The 26,311-nt window shown below is 34.2% G+C and overlaps 1 protein-coding gene across 1 annotated transcript in view; it reads left to right on the plus strand.

The window, feature by feature from the left end:
* Window positions 1-2,354: 2,354 nt before the first annotated feature.
* The window catches only part of LOC141552895 (uncharacterized), a 34,863-nt gene continuing 10,906 nt past the window's right edge, over window positions 2,355-26,311 (plus strand). Inside the window, exons 1-5 of the mRNA XM_074284814.1 lie at window positions 2,355-2,373; window positions 19,016-20,344; window positions 21,679-21,811; window positions 22,671-22,769; window positions 24,654-24,788. Coding sequence (XP_074140915.1) covers window positions 2,355-2,373; window positions 19,016-20,344; window positions 21,679-21,811; window positions 22,671-22,769; window positions 24,654-24,788 — 1,715 coding nt within the window. The remainder of the gene's footprint in view (window positions 2,374-19,015; window positions 20,345-21,678; window positions 21,812-22,670; window positions 22,770-24,653; window positions 24,789-26,311) is intronic.

Consider the following 26,311-nt stretch of genomic DNA (forward strand, 5'->3'; position numbering starts at 1 on the left):
CTCTCTAATTTTATGGAGAAGGAGACAGACCCAAAGAAGAGATGACACTTTTAACAGGTTATTCAGCACATTCGAATCAGAATTGGAACTTGAACCCAGGGTTCCTGTTGATTAATTTGGTTCCCTTGTTTGATCAGAGCAGAAAACTCTAAGTAGATCAAGTATCAGAGAAACACTTATTTCCATTAGGTTAGGTGATAAGAGAACCGGAGCAAAAAGAAGTCCTCTACCTACTTACCTCCCACTGCTCAGCTACCAAAAACATAAAGATCTCACCATTTTAACAAGTTAAGATATTATACTCATCTCTTCTTTCCTTGATTGAGTATGCAGTGAATGCTTTCTTGAACCAAAACACAAACTACATAACCTTTCAGTAGAAATTCTCACACTTGACAAAAAGAATTAAAGGTAATAGATCCTGAATTTCTGTGGAGTAAAGTAAAGCATTATGGTGTAAATAATATAAAGAATATTTATATTGGAAACAGAAGGCATATGAAGAAAGAAAAAGGAACAAAGGAAGGAAGGAAGGAAGGAAGGAAGGAAGGAAGGAAGGAAGGAAGGAAGGAAGGAAGGAAGGAAGGAAGGAAGGAAGGAAGGAAGGAAGGAAGGAAGGAAGGAAAGAAGGAAGGAAGGAAGGAAGGAAGGAAAGAAGGAAGGAAGGAAGGAAGGAAAGAAGGAAGGAAGGAAGGAAGGAAAGAAGGAAGGAAGGAAGGAAGGAAAGAAGGAAGGAAGGAAGGAAGGAAGGAAGGAAGGAAGGAAGGAAGGAAGGAAGGAAGGAAGGAAGGAAGGAAGGAAGGAAGGAAGGAAGGAAAAAAGAGAGGAGAGAAGAGATTATGTAGAATTAAGTGAGCAAAACCTGAAGAACCATTTATACAAAGGTGAAAAACATTTAAAAAATTAGAGAACTTTGATAAATTCAAAGATTTAACATGTTAGTACATGAACTGATGCTGATCAATGATATGAAATAAGTAGAACCAGGAATGAATTGTACACAAGAGCAAAAATGTACAATGATCAACTATGAAAGAGTTGGTTTTTCTCAGTGATTCAGTATAGACTTTGGACACAAAATGTCATCTGTATCCTAAGATAAAGAACTAAGGACACTAAATGTAAATAAACACATGCTATATTAACTTCTTTTTTTCTGGAGTTTTTTTTTAAGCTTGGCTTTTTCCTGTTGCTCTGATTTGCTCAACATGATTTCATAGAGTGATGTGAATTAAAAATAAATAAATTTATTAGGAAAAAAAGAACATATTAGATCCTTCCTGATGGGAAGTTGATGTATACAAGATGCAGAAAAATAGATTTTTTTTTGGCACATGCCCACTGAACAAGTTTGTTTTGTTTGCTATAAATTGTTTTTCTTTTTTCCCCCTTAGTTTTTAGTTAAGGATTGGTTTGGAGAGAGGTTAGACTAGAAAGAATAAGGAGAAGGAAGAAGAAAAATGAAGAAGAAAAATAAAGAAGAAGAAGAAGACGAGGAGGAAGAGGAGAAGGAGGGGGAGGAGATGGACATGGAGAAAAGACCACTGAAATATTTTTAAACCATAGAAGAGAGCAGGAGGAAGTTCAGAAAAAGAACAGATAACCTGATAGCTTTGAAAACTTATGATGTATTTTTTTCGGATGCACTCAAACTGATTTGTTTTAAAATAGTTTGCCCTTATAATAACCACTAAGGTTATTATAACCACTGAATTCTTTTTTACTTTTAAAAAAATTTATTATAGCTTTTTATTTACAAGATATATGCATGGGTAATTTTTCAGCATTGACAATTGCAAAACCTTTTGTTCCAACGTTTCCCTTCCTTCCCCCCATCCCCTTCCTCAAATGGCAGGTTAACCAATAAATGTTAAATATGTTAAAGTATAAGTTAAATATAATGTATGTATACATGTCCAAACAATTGTTTTGCTGTACAAAAAGAATCGGACTTCGAAATAGTGTACAATTAACCTGTGAAGGAAATCAAAAGTACAGGTGGACAAACATAGAGGGATTGGGAATTCTATGTAGTGGTTCATAGTCAACTCCCAGAGTTCTTTTGCTGGGTGTAACTGGTTCAGTTAATGATATATTTTTTAAAAGCAATTTGTGTTAGAGGAAGATTTATTATTTCATGTAGAATCTTCTTTTGTATATTACATTAGAGTAATTCTCTTCTTTACTCTTTAAATTTATAATTAAAAAAAAAAAGTTAGTAGGAGAATGAAACTAAAAAAGACAGCCCGAACAGTAGTAAGTGACCATTGTAATCTATGTTTGATAAACCCCAAAATTCAAATTTTATGGACAAAAACTCACTATTTGACAAAAACTGCTGGGAAAACTAGAAAATGGTTCAGCAGAAACAAGGTACAGACCAACATCTCATACCATATAGCAAGATAAAGTCAAAATATGTACATGATTTAAACATGAAGAGTGACAATACCATGGATAAATTAGAGGAGCATAGAATAGTGTGCCTTTCAGATCTATGGAGAAGGGAAGAATTTATGGCTAAATAAAAGAGAGCATTATGAAATATAAATTGAATAATTTTGATTTTATTAAATAAAAAGGTTTTGTATAAACAAAACTAATACATCCAAGATTAAAAGAAAATTAGAAAGCAGGAATAGGGATGGGAAATTTTATAGTGAATATGTCTAAAAAAAGACCTAATTCCTCAAATTTACAGCCAACTGAGTCAAATTTATAAAAAAAAAAATACAAGTCATTCCCATGTAATAGTTGGTTAAAGATATGAACAGGCAGTTTTCAGAAGAACTCAAAGTTATCTATTCCCATGTTTTCAAATTGCTCTAAATCATTATTGATTAGAAAAATACAAATTAAAACAATTCTGAGGGACCACCACCTACCTATGAGATTAGCTAACATTTCAGAAAAATAAAATGATAAATGTTAGAGGGGATGTGGGAAAATTAGGATGTTAAAGTTTTGTTGGTGAACTTGTAAATTGATCAAACCATTCTGGAAAGCATTTTGGAACTAAGTTCAAAATATACTTACCTTTTAACCCAGCAATACTACCACCAGATTTATAACCCAAAGAGATTTTCTTTAAAATAGGAGAAGGGCTTCTTTGTACAAAAATATTTATAGCAGCTCTTTTTGTGATGGCAAAGAATTGGTCATTGAAGACATATGCATTAGCTGAGAAATATCTGAACAAGCTTTTGTACATAATTATGACAGAATTATATTATGCTATAAAAATGATAACCAGGATAATTTTCAGAAAAAGAAGTCATTCTTTACTTCATTTCTTACCTAGTCTTAATCACTGAATGGGCATTGCTTCAGGACAACTGAAACCTGGGAAAGAAATCAAAGCCATCTCCAGCTGTCCTGATCTATATCTTGTCACTAGATATAGATGGCTCCAGAGGAGAAAGTGAGGCTTGTGACTCTGCACAGCCCTCCTTCACTTAAATTCAATTTACTTTTTAAGTCATGGCACCACTTTCCTGATGCCATGGTTCTCTTTGAAAACAACAGACAAACACTTGTGCTATCAGAAATAATGAGCGTGTTGATTTAAAGAAATCCTGGAAGAACTTACACAAATTGATGTAGAACAAAATGAACAGAATCAGGAGAACATTACATATAGAATATAACAGCAATATTGTATGATGATCAATTGTAAATGATTTAGTTATTCTCAGAAATGCAATGGTTCAAAAGCTGTATAATTAAAAATTGTATCCATCTTCAGAAAAACAATTGATGGAGGACTTTATTTTCTTTCAGAACATGACTAAAATGGAAATATATTGTGGATGACTGTACATGTATAAATTATATCAAATTGCTTAATGTCTGAGGGACAGGGGAGGGGAAGAAGGAAGGAAGATAATTTGGAACTCAAATATTTTAAATGAATGTTAAAAATGCAATTAGGAAAAGTAAAATATTATTTAAAAAAAAGATCCAGTCTAGATCCATTCATATTTTGTCTATCAGTTTTGATTGCTTGAACCTTAAAACTATTTAATGTGGTATTGAAGGAGGCAGAATGTCATGTATTTCACCACCAGATTCCTGTAATGCTATCAGAGTCTGAAGACCTTTTCTTGAATTCTGACTATTTCTTTTGTCACCTTAAAATAATCAGTTTTCCTATTGTGGTCCCTTTAAAATGAACAGTTTGGACTAGACTATCTCTAAAGCTCTTTCAGATCCCCAGAGCTCTATAATCTGTTCTGGTTCTAGATCTAACTTAACAGTTCAGATCTTTAATTTAATTCAGTTGAAAAAGCTGATGCAAATCAAAAATAATTATTGAATTATCTTAATCACTAACTATTTACAAGGCACTATACATAGTGCTAGGAATACAAAAAAAACAACCAACCAACCAAACAAACAAAAAACACTGACCACAAAGACCTTAAAATGACAATCAATGCTCATAGGATCATTGAAGACATTTGGTGTTGACTACAACTTCTCATTTTAAAGGTGAGGTAACTGAGATACAAAAAAGCTTAAAAGTATAGCTTTATATATAAAGGAGCAAAGCTGGGAGATAAACCTAGGCCCTCTTGCCTGAAATCTATACCATAGTTCCTTTCTGAATCTGGCCAACTATGTCTTAATGTTCTTTTCTGTGAACCCATGTTCTAAAAGGAGAATAGTGTGAGAGGAGCCCAGGTGACAGAGTTGGTTATGAGATCACCAATAATTCTCCTGACCATAAAAATACGGAAACAACATCTGATGATGGATTTCAAGATAATAGTTTGGAATAAAACAGCTTTGTTTTCGCCAAAGTCAGTAAATGAAGATTTCATTGCCAGGGAACATATTTGGACAATCCCCTTGATAGACAAAGTAAAATAGACCTGTTCTAATCGAGCCTAAAAGAGGCAGCAGCCCTAAAGGTCAAATGTTGAGTGGAGTTATTGTAAGCTTTTGAACTGAAAAGTGATGTGAGTGGACAAGACGTTTACTTTTGGAAGATGTCTAGCAATTTATCCTTTATGGATTAAAGGGAGTAAAGAATTCTGGCAGGGAAATGTATTAGGAGGTTATTGCAATATTCTATTAGAGAACATAAGGCAACAAAGCCTCCATGACTATACATAAGTGTAAAGTACTTAGCCAAACAAGAGATAAGAGAAAACAGAAGATATTGCATAAGATATTCTTGATGTTAGACTTTTGTTGATGCTATTTGATGACATTTTTTTAACTTTTTATTTTCAAAACATATGCATAGATAGTTCTAACAGTCATCTTTGCAAAACTTTGTGTTCCAGAAAAAAATAAGAATTGGTCTCAGATCATGGAAAAACTCAAAAGGGATTTTCAAAATCAAGTGAGAGATAGAGGAAAAATTTGGAAGAGATATTAAAGTGATGCAAGAAAAACAAATTAATAGCTTGGTAAAGGAGATACAAAATATATTAAATACACCTTAAAATAGATTAAGTTGGGGAAACTAGATGGTTCAGTGAATAGAGCACTAGACCTGAAGTCAAGAGGACCTGAGTTCAAATAGGGTCTCACACACTTAACACTTACTAGCTCTGTGACCCTGGGCAAGTCATTTAACCTCAATTACCTCAACTCTCCCCCCCCAAAAAAAGGCAGACTAATTAATCCAAATGGTAAAATAAGTACAAAGGGCCACTAAGAAGAAAAATACCTTCAAAAGCATAATTGGCCAAATGAAAAAAGAGGCACAGAAATTCACTACAGATAAGAAAAACCTCCTTAAAAAGTAGAATTAACCAAACTGGGGGAGAAATCTACTCTTTGAAAAATATAATTGGAAGAAATGGGAAAGGAGGTACACTGAAAAAGATAATTTATTAAAAAGTAAAATTGAGCAAATGAAAGCTAATGACTTTATGAGAAATAAAGAAACAATAACACAAAACCAAAAGGATGAAAAAGATAGGTGACAATCTGAACTATCTATTAGAAAAACAAATGACCTGAAAAATATATCCAGAAGAGAGAATTTTAAAATTATTGGACTACATGAAAGCTATGATAAAATGGCTAAACATCTTTCAAAGAATTTCCAGGAAAAATGCTCTGGTATTTCAGAACCAGGGGGCAAAAAATAAATTAAAATAATCCACTGATCACTTCATGAAAGGGATCCCAAAATAGAGCCAAATTCCAGAACTCTCAAGTCAAGTAGAAAATAATGCAAGCAACAAAAAGAAATAATTCAAATGTCATGGAGCCACAGGATAACACAAGATTAAACAATTTCTATATTAAAGAATAGGAGGACTTGGAAGATGATATTCTAAAGCACAAAGGAGTTATGATTACAACCAAGAATCACCTACCCAGCAAAACCAATATAATTCTTCAAGGGGGGAAAATGGATTTTCAATGAAATAAAGAATATTTAAACATTCTTGATGGAAAGACTAGAGTGAATAGAAATTTTGAGCTTCAAACACAAGACTCTACAGAAGTTTAAAAAGGTAAATAGGAAAGGGAAATCATAAGGGTCTTAATAAGGTTAAACTGTTTACAAACTCATAAGAATTTGCTCTTTATTAGATTACAGGTGTTAGTTAAATATGAAAGGATGATAGCTTAAAAATAAAATTAAATTAAGGGGTGACAGAGGAATGTACTGGGAGAAGGGGAAAGAGAGACATATAATGGGGTAAACTATATGCCATGAAAGAGACAAGAAAGAGCTTTTACATTGGAGAAGAAGAGGTGCAAGAGAAGGGAGTGTGAGCCATACTCTCGTCAGAATTAGATCAACGAAGGAATGACACACACACTGAATTAAGTGTACAAATCTTACTCTACAGGAAATTAGGAAGAAAAGGTGATAGAAAGAGGGTCAGATTGAGGGAGGTGGTAGTCAGAAGCAAAACACTTTTGATGAGGATCAGGGTGAAAAGAGAGAATAGAATAGAATAAATAAGGGTGGGAGAATACAGTTAGCGAGAGTAATTGTGAAAAAAGTTTTGAAGCAAGTTTCTCTGATAAAGGCTTCATTTCTCAAACATAAAGAACTGAGTCCAATTTATAAAAATAAGAGCTATTCCCAGTTGTTAATTGATTAAAAGTTATGAATAATTTTTAAATGAAGTAATCATGGTTATCTATAACAGTGTGAAAAAATGCTCTCACTATTGAATGGATAAAGGCAAATTAAAATAATTCTAAAATGTTGCCACATCTATATTAGATTGGCTAATAGGACAGAAAAGGAAAATGACAGAAAAGGGAATGTGGGGAAAAATGAGACAATGCATTGTTTGTGAAGAAGTTTAGAACTAAACCATGTGTATCCTTTGACTTAGCAATACCACTAGTATGTCTCTATCTCAAAAAAAAAAAAAAAAAGAAAAGAAAAGGACTTGTATGTGCAAAACATATTTATAGCTGCTCTTTTCTAAGAGCAAGGAATTGAAAACTGAATAAATGTCTATCAATTGGGGAATGACTGAATAAATTGTGATATGAGATTATGATGAATATAAGAAATGATGAGTAGTATGTTCTCCTGGTCCTGAAGCAAATGAAATATAGTGTGTACAAAGTAACAGCAATATTGTATGATCAACTGTGAATGACATAACCATTCCACAACAACTCTGAAGGAATTATAATGAAACATGCTATCCATGCTCAGAGAAAGGTGCCTGAAAAAAATTGAAGCATAATTTTTAAACTTTATTTTTCTTGAGGCTATTTTGGAAGGCCTATCTTTTCTTTCAACATAATTGTTATGGATATGTTTTGCTTGATTACATATGCATAACCTATATTGAATTGCCTGCATTCTTAATGTGGGGGAAGGAAAAAGAGAGAGAATCTGGAACATAATTAAAAAAAATATATTCATCATTTTTTTACATGTAATTAGGGGAAAATAAAATAATAAAAATAATAACTCCCCAGAACTTCTGAACATGAAAAAAGAATCTCAGCCCAAAATATAGAACTTTTATAAAAATTGACCATGTATCTAGGCACGTAGATTTTGCAAATACATATACAAAGGCATATTTTGGGAAGTATGTCCTGTACAAATCATAGCATCATAAAAATAGCAATTGGTTCAGGAACCACAAACAAAAAATACAAACCCAAATGGAAACTTAACAATGAAATCCTAAATAGTGAAAGAGACAAAGAGTAAATCATAGAAATTATTATATTACATATTATTATATTATATTCTTATAATAATTATATGAAAAAAAATGGTCATTTTTATTAAAATAACATCAGAGTTTCTGGGATGCAGCTAAAGAAGTTCTCAGGGAGAAAATATTTCTCAAAAAGAACATTAACAGAATAGAAAAGGAAAGGATTACTTGCCTTAATATACATTTAAAAATTTAAAAGTAACAAATAGGCCAAAAATCACAAAAATTCATAGCACTATAATTTAGTCACTATTTTCTTCATGAAATTAAGGTACCTAAAGTATCCATTTTGAGTTCCTCCTTTGAACTTTATGAAATTACATGAAGATTCCCTCCCCATTTTTTCACTTTTGTGTCCCACTTAAGTATCCACTTAAAATACTTAAATTAAAGGAGAAATAGATAAATTTCATTTTTAAGTTTTAAAATTTATTTTAAATTTAATTTTTAAATTTATTTTAAATTTAAATTTAAATAGATTTTATTTGTACAAGAAAATTTTAATTTTAACATAATCAAAATTATCCATTGTATACTTCAACAATACTCTCATCTTATGATTTGGTTTAAGGGATGATACTGCTCAATTTGTTTCTTTTACATGTATTTTTTTTTCCCTCTGTTTCTTTGAAGGTCCTAACCTTTTACTTCTTTAATTGAAGTTTATTATTTTTATACTTTTCTAATTGAAGTTGGTTATTATTTTTTCTAATTCATTAAGGTAAATTTTAATTATATAATTGAAATGGCATTACATCAATAGATTTACTTAGGTTAAAAATGTCCATTTTGGGGGCAGCTAGGTGGCACAGTGGATAGAGCACCAGCCCTGCATTCAGGAGGATCCGAGTTCAAATCTGGTCTCAGACATTTAACTCTACCTAGCTGTGTGACCCTGGGCAAGTCACTTAACCCCAGCCTTAAAAAAAAAATGTCCATTTTTATTATACTGGCTTTACAATAAATGAACAATAAATATTACTTAAGTTATTTATATCTAAATTTATTTGTATAAAAAGTCTTTTATGTTTATATTCATATAGTTTCTGTGTTTTGGCAAGTATATCCTTGGGTATTTTATACTGTCTAAAATATATTTTATCTTTAACTGTGCCTGAAATCATGATTGTTACTCAATTCTTTTTCCTAATAAATTCTACTTTTGATCTTTCTTATTATGTAAGTCCCTCATTTTCTAGCATTTCCTGAAATTTGACATATTGTTGAATTCAATTGATCTACTATCAATCAGTTTTCATTTTGTGGATAAATTAATTCCATTCACACTCTAAGCTATAATTACTTGTATATTTTCCTTCCTATTTTTCTTCTCTATCCTTCTCAATCTAGTCCTGTCCCTCCTCATTCCTCTGCTTTACTTTTACCTACTACTTTGTCCTCCTATTCTTTAACCTACCTATCCCTTCAAAAATCCCTCCCTTATTCTCTATCCCAACACCATACCCTTGCCTTTTTATTTCTTTCCAAATTTTGAAGACATTTATATGTTTCTAGATATATATATATATATATATGTTCTTCCCTTAACCCATTCCCAAAAAGAATAAACACTCTCCACCTTCCTCCTAAATTTTTTATATCTATTTTTTTCTTTTTTGTCTCATTTGTAATTGACAATTTCTCCTTTTTATCTCTCCTTATATAGTTTTTAAGAATCATCCCCAGCAAACTAAGATCAGCCAAAGCCTTTCTTTTAAACTACCCAAATAAAAATGACAGTCAAAAAAGAATAACATTTTCATAAAAAAATAATAATTTGGGATAGCTAGGTGGCACAGTGGATAGAACACCAGCCTGGAAGTCAGGAGGACCTGAGTTCAAATGTGGTCTCAGACACTTAATACTTCCTGGCTGTGTGACCCTGGGTAAGTCACTTAATCCCAATTGCCTCAGGGGGGAAAAAAGTAAACAATCTGACTTTATTGGATACCTTATAACTGGTTTTTAATGTTTTATTTTTTTCCTGGATGTTTTATGTCAAATATTCAATTGCCCTGTGTTTCTGCTCTTTTTGTCACAAATATCTGAAAGTCTTTTAAGTTGTTAAATATCCCTTTTTAGTTAATTCAGGATTATACTTAACTTTGCTGGGGAAGCTACCTTTATTTGCATCCCCAGCTCTTTTGCTCTTTGAGAGAAAGTATTCCGAGACTATATTATGTCCTTCAACATAATAGCTTCTAGGTCTTGTGCAATCCTTGTAGTAGCTCCACAGTTTTTAATTGCTTTTTTCTTATTGCTTCCAATATTTTCTCCTTGACCTAGAAACTTTGAAATGTGGATATGAGATTCCTGTAAGTTTTTTTCCTGGGATCTCTTTCAGGCAGTGATCAGTAGGCTCCCCCCCCCCCATTTGTGCTTTTCTTCTTGTCCTAGAACTAAGGCAATTTTCCTTGATAATTTATTGTAATGTTATAACAAGATTCTTTTTTTCATCATAATTTTCAGGCAGCCCAACTATTTCTCCTTGATCTGTTCTTGAGATTAGTTGTTTTTCTGATGAGATATTTAATGTTATCTTCTATTTTTAATTCTTTTGATTTTGTTTTATTGTTTCTTTGTCTTAGAATATTCTAGTTTCCCTTTGTTCAATTTTAGTTTTCCCCCTTTTAATCTTTTTATTTATTTAAAACCTAAGTGCAAAATAGAAAAAACAAAAAATGAAAAGAATTACTGAAAAAGAAAGATGAAACCATTGTCATGTACCCAGCAGAACATCAGGGAGGATTCAAAATATGTTACAATAAATTCCCATTTCATGAAAGCATATGTAATAATATGAGACATTTTATTTATGACTATCCATCTTTTCTTTGCATCCTTATAGGTTTTCTTTTGTTCTCTCCTATGTACTTTCTACTTTTCTACCCCCCTTCCCTGAAACAGACTACAGTTAAGCATAGATATATTTATGGAAACACACACACACACACACATATTTATATATATATATATATATATATATATATATATATATATATGTATATATATATATATATATATATATATATATATACATATACTCATACATCTGAAATAATTTTAATAAGGCTGACGATGTCTCTTGATCAAATCTTTAAGTTTGACAATATGAGATCAATGATCACTATCCTTACTTTTTTTTCTAATAAATTCTATTCCTGATCTTTGTTAATGTAATTCTGTATACCTCTTATTTCCTATCCCTGCTAACTCTTCTACTTTAATTCCACTCCTTAAATTGCCTTACTATTAACTTCCCTGTACCACCTTGGATCCCTTCCTTATCTTTTCCATGTACCTTTTCCCTTTATTCAATTAATCTATTCATCTTATCCCTTCCCATGAATCTAAACTTAATTCTATATCCCACTTATCTCTTCCCCTTATTTCTTTATCAATTTTGGAGCTTGCCATACTCTTTGCTATGTATGTGTGTGTGTGTGCGTGCAATGCATGTGTATGTGTTAAACACATACATATATGTATGTATGTGTTGTTCCCTCTTTAATTAATTCCCAATGTGAGTAACTTTTCAGAACTATTAGCCCTCCTCCCCTTCTAATTCTTCTATGTAATTTCTTGCTCTTGCAGCTTATTCATATAGCATAATTACTAATTTTTACCTTTTTCTATACAGTTTTGCTTTTTAGAGTCACATCACACTCATTCTACCCCAATCTTTCTTTTGGACTACCTGATTGCTAATTTCAATCTTAGACATACAGTTTATATTTTCACATATAAAATATAAATAATTTGTCCTTGTTGAGTCCATTGAAATTAGTCTTTGATGTTGGTTCTTATATGCTAACTTTTCTATTGAAGTTCAGGTTTGCATCAAAATTCTGAAAATCTGAAAGTTCATTGAATGCTCTTTTTTCCATTCAGTATTATACTTAATTTTGTTGGATTAAAAATTTCAACCATAACTCTAATTCTTTTGATTGTTGATATATAATATTCTAGAACCTATGGTCTTTTATTATAGCTTCTGATAAATGCTAATTCTAATTGTAGCTCCAGATCCAATAAGCTGTTGCTGTTATTGTTGTGGTTGTTTTTGCTGCTGTTGCTGCTACTGCTTGTAAATTTTTCTCTTTGATCTCCAGGCTTCAAAATTTAGCAATAATGTTCCTATACATTTTCTTTGTAGGATCTCTTTGAGGTGGTGATTGGTACATTTGTTCTATTTCTGCTTTCTATTATTGTTCTATCACTTTAGTACAATTTTCTTTTGTCGTTGCTCATATATTATTATTTCAAGGTTCTTTTTGGGTCAAAGCTTTCAGGTAGTCCAATTATTCTTATGTTTTCCCTTTTTGATATATTCTCCACAACTATTGTTTTTCTTCTAAGATGTCTCACATTCTTTTCTATTTTTTCATTCTTTATATTTTATTTTGTTATTTCTTGATTTCTTATAACTTCATTGGCTTCTTGCTGAGTTCTAATTTTCAGAGTCATTTTCTTCTTTAAGACTCTGGATCTTCTTTTCCAGATAGTTGACTTTTTAAAAATAATCTGATAGCCCTCCCTCATTGAAATGGAATTCAAGTTCTTATTATGGCATCACCTCAATGATGCCAAGATCCTCTTCCAGAACAAAGGACAAACAATAATCCAGCTTTCCAATCACCACAGTGTACCAAAATGAAAGTTTCTAAGGCTAAAGCTACCTCCTAATCTCAGCTGCCCCCAGAATTTATTGTTGTTGATTCTGCAGATGTGACCTGGAGGTGTTTGCACTTTACTGAAGCCAAACCTCTGTCTCTTGAGGTCAGGTCTTTCTGAAATTGTCTTAGGTGGTCTTAAGAAAAAAATGCTTTTCCTTAACTTTGGTTTATTTCTTCTGCTCTTTATTTCTTCTTGAGGCAAAATGTTTTATCTTTTTCTGTGGAAGAAATAATCATCATCCCAGAATTCTCTCTCTAAATTTCAAACCAAATATATGTATGTATGTATGTATCATATATATATTACATATATGCATACATGTATATAAATACATATACATATATATAGGAGAGAGAAATTATAAAATCAAAGTGGGTTCTTTGAAGATATTAAGGAAATTGATAAAATTGTTCATTAATCCTATGTAATAAAGGCAGAGAATTGAATCAACAAAATAGCAAATGAACAAGAAAAAATCACAACAAAATAAGAAAGAATAAAAAGTATTAATAAAGCCTACTATGGAAAGTTAAATACTAACTTAGTTAAGGAAATTCAAGAAACAGGGAAATACTTTTAAAACATAAAGTAACCCAATTAACAGATGGCCAGATATAGTTCTTTAATAATCTAATATCAAAAAAAGAAATAGAATTAGTTGTAAAGGAACTACTAAAAGAAAAAAATTCCTGAGCCTGATGAATTCACAGGAGAATTCTATCAAACGTTTAAGGAATTCAAATACAACACAAATTATTCTTGAAAATTGAGACCAAAGTTATTCAATCTATCTCTCTTTATGAAATAACCATAGACCTAATAATTAAGCCAGGCAAGGATAAAGCAAGAAAAAACTCCAGGCCAGTATAATTAATATTAATTCAAGAAATTTAACTATAGTCTTTCATTGGCAAATTGCTTAAAACAATTTATACAAATATAAGAACTCAAAATCAGTCATTCTGATTAACTTGAATTTATGAGAACTAGGTCAAGATGGTTCAATATTAGGAAAATGATCTGTGTAATTGATCATATTTTTAAAATCCAAAAACCACATGATTATTTCAATAGATACAAAAGGATAGCATTTTTACTTAGAAGTATAAGCATAAAGAAAATATTTTTAATGTCATAAAAATATCTATATAAAACCAAAAGTAAGCATCATATGCATTGGGAATATATTAGAAGTTTTACCAAAAAATATAGAAATAAAGCAAGGATGTCCATTCTCCTTCCTATTTTTGATAAAATTCTAAAAATAATAGCAATAAAATAACCTTTTCCATTCTTTGAGTCATTGTGTATATTATTTTTCTAGAAAGTAAATTGAAAGCACTGTATTGGAAAAGAGCCTTTACATGAACTGATGCTGAAACCATCAAAGAAAACCAAGAAAACATTGTACATAGTAACAAGAACATTATGTGATGATCAACTGTGTTGAACTTGGCTCTTTTCAACAATGCAAAGATTCAAGGCAATTCTTATAGACTTGGGGTGGAAATGCCATCCACATCAAGAGAAAGAACTATGGAAACTGAATATGGATTGAAGCATAGCGTTTTGTTGTTGTAGTTTATTTGCTTCTTTTTTTCTTTCTCCTGTTTTTTTCTCTCTTGATCTGATTTTTCAGATCAACAACAACATAGGAATTTTTTAAAAAATGCATATATTTAATCTATATCAGATTTCTTGATGTCTTGAGGAGGGAGGAAGTAAAGGAAGGAGGGATAAAAATTCAAAACACAAAGTTCTACAAAAATGAATCTTTACAAATACTTGGGAAAATAAAATACTATTTTCAAAAAGAAAAAACTATTCTTACATGTATTTTGAAAAACAAAATATTATTAAGAAAAATAAAAGAGCCTTTTAGATAGCAAATTCCCTTCCCTGCTATCTATCTAACCCTTTTCTGTGCTCCATTATCAGCTCAAGACAGAGAATTCCCTTAGCTCTTAGGAAAAATCTGTTTCACTTAATTCATACTAGGATCATTAACACTTGAACTTCCCAGTGGTAATTAGAATCCATGGTATTTAGAGCTACAGAAGATATTGAATAGTACATAGTCCAAGCTTTTTGTTTAATGAGAGGAAATCGGGGCTCAGTAAGTTTAAAAGACTTACACAAAGCCACAGAGGTAGAAAATAAATCTTCTGTTCCTAATTTGCTTCTTATACTTCGATGCTAAATCTTAAGTTAAAACCTCAAAATTTCCTAAACTCTAAAACATTCTTTCTGTCAAACTCTAGATTGTTCTTACCACTGAATAGTAAGGACGCTGGTTCAAAATCTAATTCTCCTGCTCACAGAGGAAGCTTCTACAGCTTAAAATCATAACTCTAAAGCTCTTATAGGTAGCAGTAATGCTTGCATTACCCTAATTTTTGAATCATGTACATTTCTAATTAAGGACTTTTAGGATACAAGTAGACAGAGATAGAGTACAATTAATACAGAATGATAAGAATTTTCTCCCTGGATAATTTCACAAATATAGTTCAAACCCTTCATGGATTAGCTAATTCATAGTTTTAAAATGTATGATAATAAAAGATTTTTAAAAAATATATACAAACAATCCCCCAAAGTGTAGGAAACAAAATTCACCTTATACATAAACCATTTTAGACTCTGGGGAGGGGAAGAAAATTAGGTTTGTGTTTAGCTTGTTTCCTAAAGAGTGTAGATCTTATTCCAAGTCTAGAACTTTCTTTGTGCTCGAGTCCCAGTCATTCGGTCTCCTCAGAGTGTCCAGGCTGGGATGACTAGTTACACTACTTGACCTGCAATCTTGCGATTGGTTTCCAGCTCATCATGGCTACCTGGGTTCATGAGGAACAGCTCCACTTATAAAACAGAGCATAAACCACACAGAACAGAAACAAATTTTCCTCATTTTTTGATTTCTCAGAGTCAAGATAAAAGAGAGAAAGAATAGGGAAGAATTTTTCTTCTCTTTCATTAGTTTAGTTCATAGCATTCATACTGGATGCTGAAGAAAAGAGCTGCCAAAAAATAGCTAAAAAGGACAGCCCCCCAAAAGATGACAAAAATAAACACAGTTAGAAAGAAAAAGTACCTCAGTCTTCCTAATTTTAAAGATACATGAGGCTAATCACAACTCCCCTCCATCCATGTGAAAATGTGAAGAAATCTCCATTTTAGGTAATCTGGAGTGCTCCAAAGCTCCTTAAGCATGTCTCCATTTCAGAATTGACCATGTACAGAGAAGGTTGGGTTACATTATCAAAAAGACTTAACATTAATAGTAAGGGAGGGAGAAATTCATCTGTGCATAGCTCTACTCTTCAATCTACTTTAGAAGACCAGATTTGGAAAGGATCTCAAAAGATCATAGAGTTCAACTCTTTCAAATTTCACATGAGGAAACTGGGTCTCAAAGAGCAGAGCCAATAGTAATGGAAGTTGCAAAGAGGCAAGATAAGGCTTGATGTCAAGGAAAAGATTTGTTTCATAATATAGTGGCTCCTCACTCTTCAGAGGTCTTTGTGAAAAGTCTGGAAAACCACTTGTCATGGTTATATAACATAATATAAAACTCTTGGAATTCCTATAGGGTATGGGTTGGCCAGATTGTGGGGGTGTTTGCCTTAAGTGGTACATAACTTCTAGATTGAGGGACAGGTAATTTAATGGGATTCTGGAGCAAAAGAGATGTTAGCTAGCTGCAGAGAATTCTGAGACATTTGGGTGAAATTAATTCTGCTCCATTCTCTCTTTCAGCTTTAGAAAATACAAAAAAGATACAGGCTTCCCTGCTACAAGCCCTAGTTATCTTTCCAAAGCTTTGTCCCACTACCATGTCCACAAAATTAATCAGGATGAAGTTATACAACAAAGAAGTGGTTGAACCTAGTTTCTCTGATAGCCAGTCCCTGTTTCAAGCAGTTTAGCCATTCTAACCAATGACCCTCTCTCCTTGATAGTTCTCATCATATCACTGCTGTGATGATATAAAAGTCAGATAGTATATCTATTTGACTACAGAATCCTCCTTGAGCAACTCTTATAGGTCCCCTTTCTTCATGCCTCAAGCCTGATTCTTCTCACTGCAAGGAACTCATTCATAATAGGGATTTCCAAGTTTGGCCCTCTTCATCAAAGCTTCAGTTTGGTGAATGACAGAATGATATTGATATCTGTTTAGCTTGCCTATAACTTGTTTGTGTTTTCCTCTTTCTTTTGGCAACAAGACCATCAATTATTGACTTTGGAAGATGCTTGAACGACCACAAGTATATTCTTCCAAACCAATTTTTTTGAAATCCGTCAACAATTCTGAGTTTCCTGCTTCCTCTGGCTGGTTTTGCTACATAAGGATCTGTCCTATGCAGAGAGTAACAGGAAGAGATAGAGACTAAGAAAATTTGGACTTCTGTTGTGATTATTCTGAGAGGTTGAGGTAAGATCCACCTGCTACTTTCTACCCTCCCTTGCTTGGGGTTCTAGGAAGCCTCTTTGATGTTCACATCCCTAGGGGACTTTTCAGGGACTTCTTTTCCCCAAATTCTTACAAGGACTTGTTCCCAGATTATACAATCAGACTATATCAGGCAAGTGTTTTAGAGAACTCTGAATCAAGTATCTAAAGAAAAGTTTTTTTTTTAATTGTTACCTTGCTTTGTTTTCACAGTTATATCTTTCTTTTCTCTCCTACCTAGGGAGCTATTCCTTGTAACAAAAACAAATGGAGAAAAAAAGAACAAGAAATAAGGTTAACAAGTTTAATTAACATATTAACTAAATTTGATAGAATATACAATGTTCCATAGTCAGAATTCTACATATATTTTAACAGATACATACATAAATACATACAGATATATATGCATATATAGGTAAAAATATGCACTCACCTAATTATATACATATACAGGAACATGCATATATAGGTATATACACATGTAGAAGCATATATCCACACACACATATATGTATATATATATATAGCTACATGTATACATATAGTTATATATCTTTATGTATGTCCATATGTCCACACATGCATATTTACATTTTCTCCTCTCTTCTTCATGCCTAAGGTTGATCATTGTAATTACACAGTATTCAGATTCGAGTTGTTTTGCTATTATTCTTTTCACTTACATAGCTTTAGTCAATGTGTACATTATTTTGCTGATTCTGTACACTATGCATCGCTTTGTATAATAAGTCTTTCCATGTTTCTCTGCAATCTTTATGTTCATCAGTCTTTATGGTACAATAGCATTCTATGACATACATTTACCATGTTTGGTTTAATTATTCCCCAACTGATGAGCATTGACCTCATTCTCAGTTTTTTACTTCTACAGAAATTATTACTAAAATATTTCATTGTAATTGAAATTCTCAATAAATTAATAAATAGCACCTACTAAGCATCTGCTAGGTACTAGACACTGCTAAGTGCTAAGGTATAAAAACAAAGGTGAGGTAGTATCCATTTTCAAGGAACCTAGTATCTTCTAGGGAAGATAACAAGAATATGGAGTTGTGGTTGTTTAGTTGTTGCAGTCATCTCCAACTTTCATGACTTCATTGGGAATTTTCTTGGCAAAGATATTGGAATGGTTAGCCATCTCCTTGCCCAGCTCATTTTACAGATGTGGAAACTGAGGCAAACAGGATAAAGTTTCTTTCCAGAGTCACCCAGCTTTTCATGTTTGAGGATATTCAAGTTGAGCAAAGGTGAGAGTGAGACTTAAATGAAAATACTGTCCTTTCTCTCCCCCTTTCCCAACATAATTCTTCAAATATATTTTTGAAACTCAGAAGGAAAAAAAATTTTGAACCAGAAAGACAATGGGATGAAGTACCAGATTTCTTCTCTTCTCTATTCACTAACATTTACATTTTCCTATTTCTTAAGAAAAGAAAAGGTAATAGTGACCATCACAAATTTGTCTGAAGAAAGAATTTACTTTCCCTTCTCCCTCTCTTTAAAAAATTATCTGAAATGTTGATTTCTTCTTTTTTATACCAGGTATGAAGGTCCTTCTAATTTTCAGCCTTATACTCTTAAGTGGCCTGTTCACACAGAGCTTGGCCCAGAAGCAGTCTTCCCAGTCACCAGAAACAAAAATCTCATTTTTGGAAGCATTTTCTTCAATCTTTAAAAACATACTACAAAGAATTCAAGAAACATTTTTACCAAAAAGTCAAACAGAAGCACCAACAGAAGCCCCGACAGCTACCCAGACAGAAGCCCCAACAGAAGCCCCGACAGCTGCCCAGACAGAAGCACCAACAGAAGCACCAACAGAAACACCAACAGAAGCCCCAACAGCTGCCCAGACAGAAGCACCAACAGAAACACCAACAGAAGCCCCAACAGCTTCCCAGACAGAAGCCCCAACAGAAGCACCAACAGAAGCCCCAACAGCTGCCCAGACAGAAGCACCAACAGAAGCCCCAACAGAAGCCCCAACAGCTGCCCAGACAGAAGCACCAACAGAAGCACCAACCGAAACACCAACAGAAGCCCCAACAGCTACCCAGACAGAAGCACCAACAGAAGCACCAACAGAAGCACCAACAGCTGCCCAGACAGAAGCACCAACAGAAGCACCAACAGAAGCACCAACAGCTGCCCAGACAGAAGCACCAACAGAAGCACCAACAGAAGCCCCAACAGCTGCCCAGACAGAAGCACCAACAGAAGCACCCAACAGCTGCCCAGACAGAAGCACCAACAGAAGCACCAACAGAAGCCCCAACAGCTGCCCAGACAGAAGCACCAACAGAAGCACCAACAGAAGCCCCAACAGCTGCCCAGACAGAAGCACCAACAGAAGCACCAACAGAAGCACCAACACCTGTCCAGACAGAAGCACCAACAGAAGCACCAACAGCTGCCCAGACAGAAGCCCCGACAGCTGCCCAGACAGAAGCCCCAACAGAAGCCCCGACAGAAGCACCAACAGAAGCACCAACAGCTGCCCAGACAGAAGCACCAACAGAAGCCCCAACAGCTGCCCAGACAGAAGCACCAACAGAAGCCCCAACAGCTGCCCAGACAGAAGCACCAACAGAAGCACCAACAGCTGCCCAGACAGAAGCACCAACAGCTGCCCAGACAGAAGCACCAACAGAAGCACCAACAGCTGCCCAGACAGAAGCCCCAACAGAAGCCCCGACAGAAGCCCCAACAGAAGCCCCGACAGCTGCCCAGACAGAAGCCCCAACAGAAGCCCCGACAGCTGCCCAGACAGAAGCACCAACAGAAGCACCAACAGAAGCCCCGACAGCTGCCCAGATAGAAGCTCCAACAGAAGCCCCAACAGAAGCCCCGACAGCTGCCCAGACAGAAGCACCAACAGAAGCACCAACAGAAGCCCCGACAGCTGCCCAGACAGAAGCCCCAATAGTAGCACCCACAGAGGCACCGACAGAAGCCAGGACAACACAGACAACATTTCAGAAACCTCTTTCTTCAAAAGTACTGTTTCAGTTTGCTATTGGTAAGTTTTTCTCTGGCCCAAGTCCTACATTTTTTTCAGGAAATCCCTAACCAGAAATTGAAATGCCACTTGAAGAAATGGTGGTAGTATGTACTGAACAGTGGGAGGTGATTATGTGTGGAGTGGGTGCTAAAGTCTAGTGTGAGATCTTTTTGAAGCCATTTAGATAGAAAAAGAGAGAGTTACCAAACTAGAAAGAGGCAATATGATACTTCCCCAAATTTTCAATAGGGAAGGAAGTAAGATCATTCCTACCAATAACTCCCTCCCTCAACCATGACAACATAGTGCACTGGTGCCATAGGTTTGGACTCAGGTAATCTGGATTCTAATTTTAACTGTGACAATTAGGACTTGTTTGATTTGGGAGGACTATGTTATTGGAACTATTTTGGTGAAATCAGCCGATATATCACTGGATAAGATTTGAGTTTAAATCTTGGTATTACAATTTACTCCCTGTGTGATCTTGAACAGTGTGATAAGAAGACTGGACAAGATGATCTCAAAGGTCCTTTCTAAAATTATATTTTATCATATTCAGCTGGAGGTATATGCTGGTTGCTATTTGATAATCCATGGCTGCCACCAGACAACATGACTCCCTCTCAGAAAAACTTGTATTGTTCTTGGGATCTAGTTCTACTTTAGTTTCAATTCTGTCCTAGCAAAGTATTCTCCCAGATGATTCAGGGTAGGATAAAAATTAGGACAACTGTTGGCTAATCTGAGAAGTCAGTGAAGAATGAGAACCCTCTTCCTCTTTCTAAACCTCTTGGAAGGACTCTTCTCTTTATAGCCTCCTAGGTATTTTAAGCCTTCATATTAACTGAAAGAAATCAACTTGACAGATTCCTTAATAATGAAATTTGGTCCTTCCTTTAGTCATTTGAATTTCAAAGGATGTTATTTTAGACTATGGTTCAAATTAATAATGCTTGGAACAAAGGGAGGTGGGATTTAGGAAAAAGGAATGAACTTGGTAAAGGAATTGGGGAGGGGGGAGCTGTGGCCGTTGGATTGGATGAGTTCTGTGCAGGCAAGAATGATTTTCCAGAACCATTCAGAGAACTTTTGGTAGGTCACCATACGTTTTAATAGAAGAGACTAAACTATTTATAAGTGGTTAGTCCAGTCCCTTCATTGTGCTGATAATTATGTCTCAGAGGGGGATTTATTGTATGGGTAAAAGTAGCAAGCAAGTGATATGTGTGTATATATATATATATATATATATATATATATATATATATATATATATATATATATATATATGGGGGAGAGGGGAGAAGTAGAGAAGATAAAGTCTCAAAAATCCTTTTCTCTGCCCACAGGTTTACAGGGAAATTTGATCAAAGAAAATATTCCAGGAGCTTGTGGAAAGCATCTCTCAAAAATCCTGAACTACACACCAAAATATCTTATAAGTGTACTAAGACCAGTGAGAAATATATTACATTCTATTGTGTGAGTCTTAAATTCAAATGCAAGAATCAGACATTCTAGGCAGTGGCAGAGATTTGGATAATGTCAATGAAGTTTATAGAGGACTGGATGGCAGAATAGAAGGGGACATATGCTGGGAATTTTGAAGAAAAGGGAGATGGACCTTTCTGCTTTTCTGCTTCTATGTGAAGTCCATATAGCCGGAATAAAGGATTTGAAGGGGAAGGGGCATAATGATGTGGGAGAGAGAGCAACCAATGTAGGGAACTCCAAATGGAGGTTTAAAGCTTCATATCAGAATAGAGAAGGAATCTTGGATTTAAAAAACACTAAATACCCTTATGCATTGTATAGAAGCTGTGATCAAAAGGAATGTAATGTTCTTTGAAAGACCCAGAGTGAAATTATAGCTTGGAGATACAGGAGAAAAGCACAAAACAATGGAGGAAATACTGGTTCCATTACAATGATTCTTTTGAATTGTGTACATGTCTTTGTCCCTTTCCTGAACAGTCTGATTCCCTTAGAGTCAGTTGTGATACTCATCTTAGAGATCCCACCTGGATCTTTGTTTAGGCTTTGTTCCTAGGAGCCACAGAATTTTCTTATCACTTGTCTGATATTCCTGTTGAACCCATTGAATTCCTACTCTGGGCAGAATTGTGCTGACTCCCATCCCTTTCCCACTCACAAATATACACCAGAATTCAATAGGATGGCCTGATCACAGGGTAATCCGTGATTTATCCTTCTCTGGGTAAAAAGGACTGGTATTTAGGGATGGTTTAATTTGGGGTTCATGATATATTGACACAAGTTTAGGGTCTTTAAACAATATCACTTGTTGACATTTCTCCTTCAATGTGACTTCTCTGTACAGGCTAAATATGTATTCCTTCAATCTTGTCATTCAACAAAGTAAAGATATGCATCAGCTGTCAGTAAATGTGGCCACATATTGGAAGCTAACCACAAAAACGTGAGTGATCTGTGTGAACCTTGAAGGTTCTGTTCAATGGCATAAAGTGAAAGTGGTGGGGGTGGGAAACAGAGATTTTGTATCAACTTGAGGGAACCAGATCTCTGTGATTCAATGTTTCCTAAGCTTATACAGCATCAGAGTTAATCCATTCCTGTATGGTTATGGATACCAGTCACAGACAACGATGAGATAAGGAAAAGTGTCTTCTTTACCTTTCTGGACACAGTATTCTTTCTTTTAATCTCTTTCTGCATAGATTATAATCCTCTTCATGTTTAAAATCTCCGGGTTACAACTCCTTTCTGATTTTCCAATTCTTTAGGGCATTCCCTCAGGCTCATTCTCACAACTCTGAGCCTCAACTTCTTAGTTCTGACAAAAGTGAATAATCATATTCATATGACCTTCTTTGCAAAGTTGTTGGGAAGGAAGTATTTTATAAATTGAGAATAACCAGGGAAGAATGAAGAATTAATGTTATTAATATTGTTCCTGTGAAACATTCTTCTCATCTTTTAAAAATCTTTTACATTATGATTTTTACTTTGATATTACTCTAAGATAGAAGAATAAACATTTCCCATCCCTCCCCCCCAAAAAAAAAAAACCTTAGTTGGACAAGTTCTCTCTTCCTAATTCAAGCAAAAGTGAGCTCTTAATTAGCAAAACTTCCAATCTCCTAAAATTCATATTCAAATGTGACATTACTTCTAGATGAATCCAATTCCTTAAATGAATCCCATTCTTAGATATAACTGAACTGGGTTCCAAAGTTGTTCCTTGCTCCTCAGGCCATTGACATTGAGCTAGCTCCCAAATCCCAAATCCAAAAATCCTTCATGTCTTGACATCTAAACTCATGGACCACCAGACTTCTGGAATACCAGATTGCAAATGACTTGCTCTCTTGACCTTTATTTCTTTTTAATTTTCAATTTTTAAATTATCCAATATGCATCAACTCACTCTCCTAGCTCAAATCCCCACCATAGTGGAGAATACAAAAAAATTACAAACATATTCAAAGTCAATTTTTACTGTGGCCATTTAAAAAATAATTGTCTTCTTTTACAATTTGTCTTCTCATGTTTTTTGATGAAAATGATGGAAATGATCAGGCTGCTATCTTCCATTTCTTTTATATTTAATATCCTGAAGACTGTTGTTCAAGAGGATAAGTGACTATTCCTTGTAACTGGATAAGAGTGTTAGAGTTCTTGTTATCTCATTCTCTTCATATTGTCTTCATATTATCATTATTATTATTATTTTCCTGATGACTGTACATTTTTGGCTTGAATTGTGCATCAGGATTTGGGATAGATCATGTATCTTTCTTCCCCCAATGAAGGGGAGAGAGCAAGATATAGAGAAATGTTTGCTCTGTAATACTGGACAATTTGTTTGCCTTTTTCTGTGTGCTTTTCCTTATTTGTTAAATGGAGGTAATGATGCCGGGCCTGTTAGGTATTTGTTGTCTTATGATAACCAAATGAAGCGATGCGCATGAAAGTATTTTGCAAGTATGAGATGCTTAGAAAGACTAAGTCTCACTCTGATTATATGTGGATACTATCACTGTTCATTATTGAAATCTTGGGTTTCAATTTTCCATTTATGTTCCTCTCTGTTTACAATCCTCCTTGTGACTAGAATCTCCAAATTACTGCCTGAGACCACAGTACCTTTCTGACTTTTCCAGAAACTCATTTACAAAATTTTGAGGCTGAGCCCGTTTCCTGTTTTGGCAAATGTGAATCAATATATTTGTCTGTATTGCTTCTCAGAGTTCATGTAAATATGAATTTACCATTAGTTTCCATGATTGGAGGGACTCTGTAAATAATGGGATTTTATCCTATCTATATCCCTTTTCTTTAGATCTTCTGGAACATTTAATGCTGTGGTACACCTGAACAGCAAATATGACATCAGACCTGTGATGGATAAGAAAAGAAAGTATTTCCTGGTCCTTGAGAATCGTGGAACTACCATTGGACAATTTAAAGTTCATATGTGAGTTACTAAAGAGCTCTAAGTTTCCCATGGTAGCAGTGAATTCCCTACTTTGTGGGAAAGTTATTTATTACTACTCCTTTAATCTACTCCAGTCCATTGTCAAAAAGAGGAGGGAACATTGCCCTGATTCATGAGAGACCTAGGTTTACTTGCTGTCTGTAACTTAGAATCATGGAAGAGTTCTTTGAATAGTTGAGGAGACAGGATTCTCCTTCCATTAAAAAAGTATATACTCTGAATTATGAAATAGGAGAATTAGTGAGATGTGGGATGTATTGGGTATGGGATCATTACTGAGGGAATGGCATGGCCTGGGCCAGGGAATAAAGGCTGAGATGAGGGATTTCAATGCTGAGATGAAGAATGTATAATCCAAACGGTATATGTATACCTATAGAGGAGTGAAAGTCATTATAAGGGAATGGGGGTGGGGAAAAATCTAGCAATAGCAATTGTTCTCTGAATTGATGGAAATGTCTGGGATGGTGGGGAAAAAATGATAACTTTAGTCATATGCCTTTGATTCTTCCTTATAGCTCTTTCATTTTCTTTTCATTGGACTTCATATCTCTCTGCAAACTTGAATGTATGCCTATAAAAAGGAACAACTTTTACCCTGTCAAACAGATATTGTGAACATTCTAAATTAAGTAACACAGAAAAAGTGCTTTATCACTCTTAAGACTTCTAAATTCTAGAGATTTTTATTAGCATACATAGATTTCTCTTCCACATTTTCTTCTTCAATATGAGATATACACATTGACCACCTGCTATTAGACTGTGTGTTCTGTGGATTCAAGAAGTAGGAGAGCTATGAATACAATAAGCACTTTATAAGAATGAAGCTTATCTGGAACTCTAGGGCTGATATTTTAGACTTCTGGGACAATCATTCTGTTCTATCTAAGGAGGCCTTGATGGTGGGTCCAGCTCCTCAAACTACTCAGCCCCAAAGACAGCATGAAACATGCCATCACACTGTTCCCACTTCCATCACATGCAGATCACTCTTTCAAAGAAACAATGAGCAAGAGTAGAAAGGGCACTAGGTCTAGCATCTCATGATGTGGGTTTAATCTTATTTCTCTTACTATTTATTTGTACACACATGGATGAGCTACATAATTCTCATTTTCCTTATTTGTAAAATGAAGGGAGCTGATTAAATTCAATTCAAGTTAACAATCGTACATTAAGATCCTCCTGTATGTCAGAGTTTGTCTTGGACTAAATAGTTTTAATTTTTCCTTACAATTTTAAATTCTATTAAAAACTTTTCTGGTCACACAAAACAACTTTTCTCATTAGCCATGCTCCCCCAAAAAAGTCAAGAAAGAGAAAAAAAGAAAAAATATGCTTCAATTTGTCCTCTGAATCCATCAGTTCTCTACCCAGAGATGGATAGTATGTTTTATCATAAATCATGGGAAATGTAGTCCATTATGTTTATCAGCATTGCTAAATCTTTCAAAGTTGATTATCTTTGTAATATTGTTGCTACTACAATTGTTGTGGAT

The sequence above is a fragment of the Sminthopsis crassicaudata genome, chromosome 2 (genome assembly GCF_048593235.1).
Source record: "Sminthopsis crassicaudata isolate SCR6 chromosome 2, ASM4859323v1, whole genome shotgun sequence".
In the NCBI taxonomy this organism is placed as follows: Eukaryota; Metazoa; Chordata; class Mammalia; order Dasyuromorphia; family Dasyuridae; genus Sminthopsis; species Sminthopsis crassicaudata.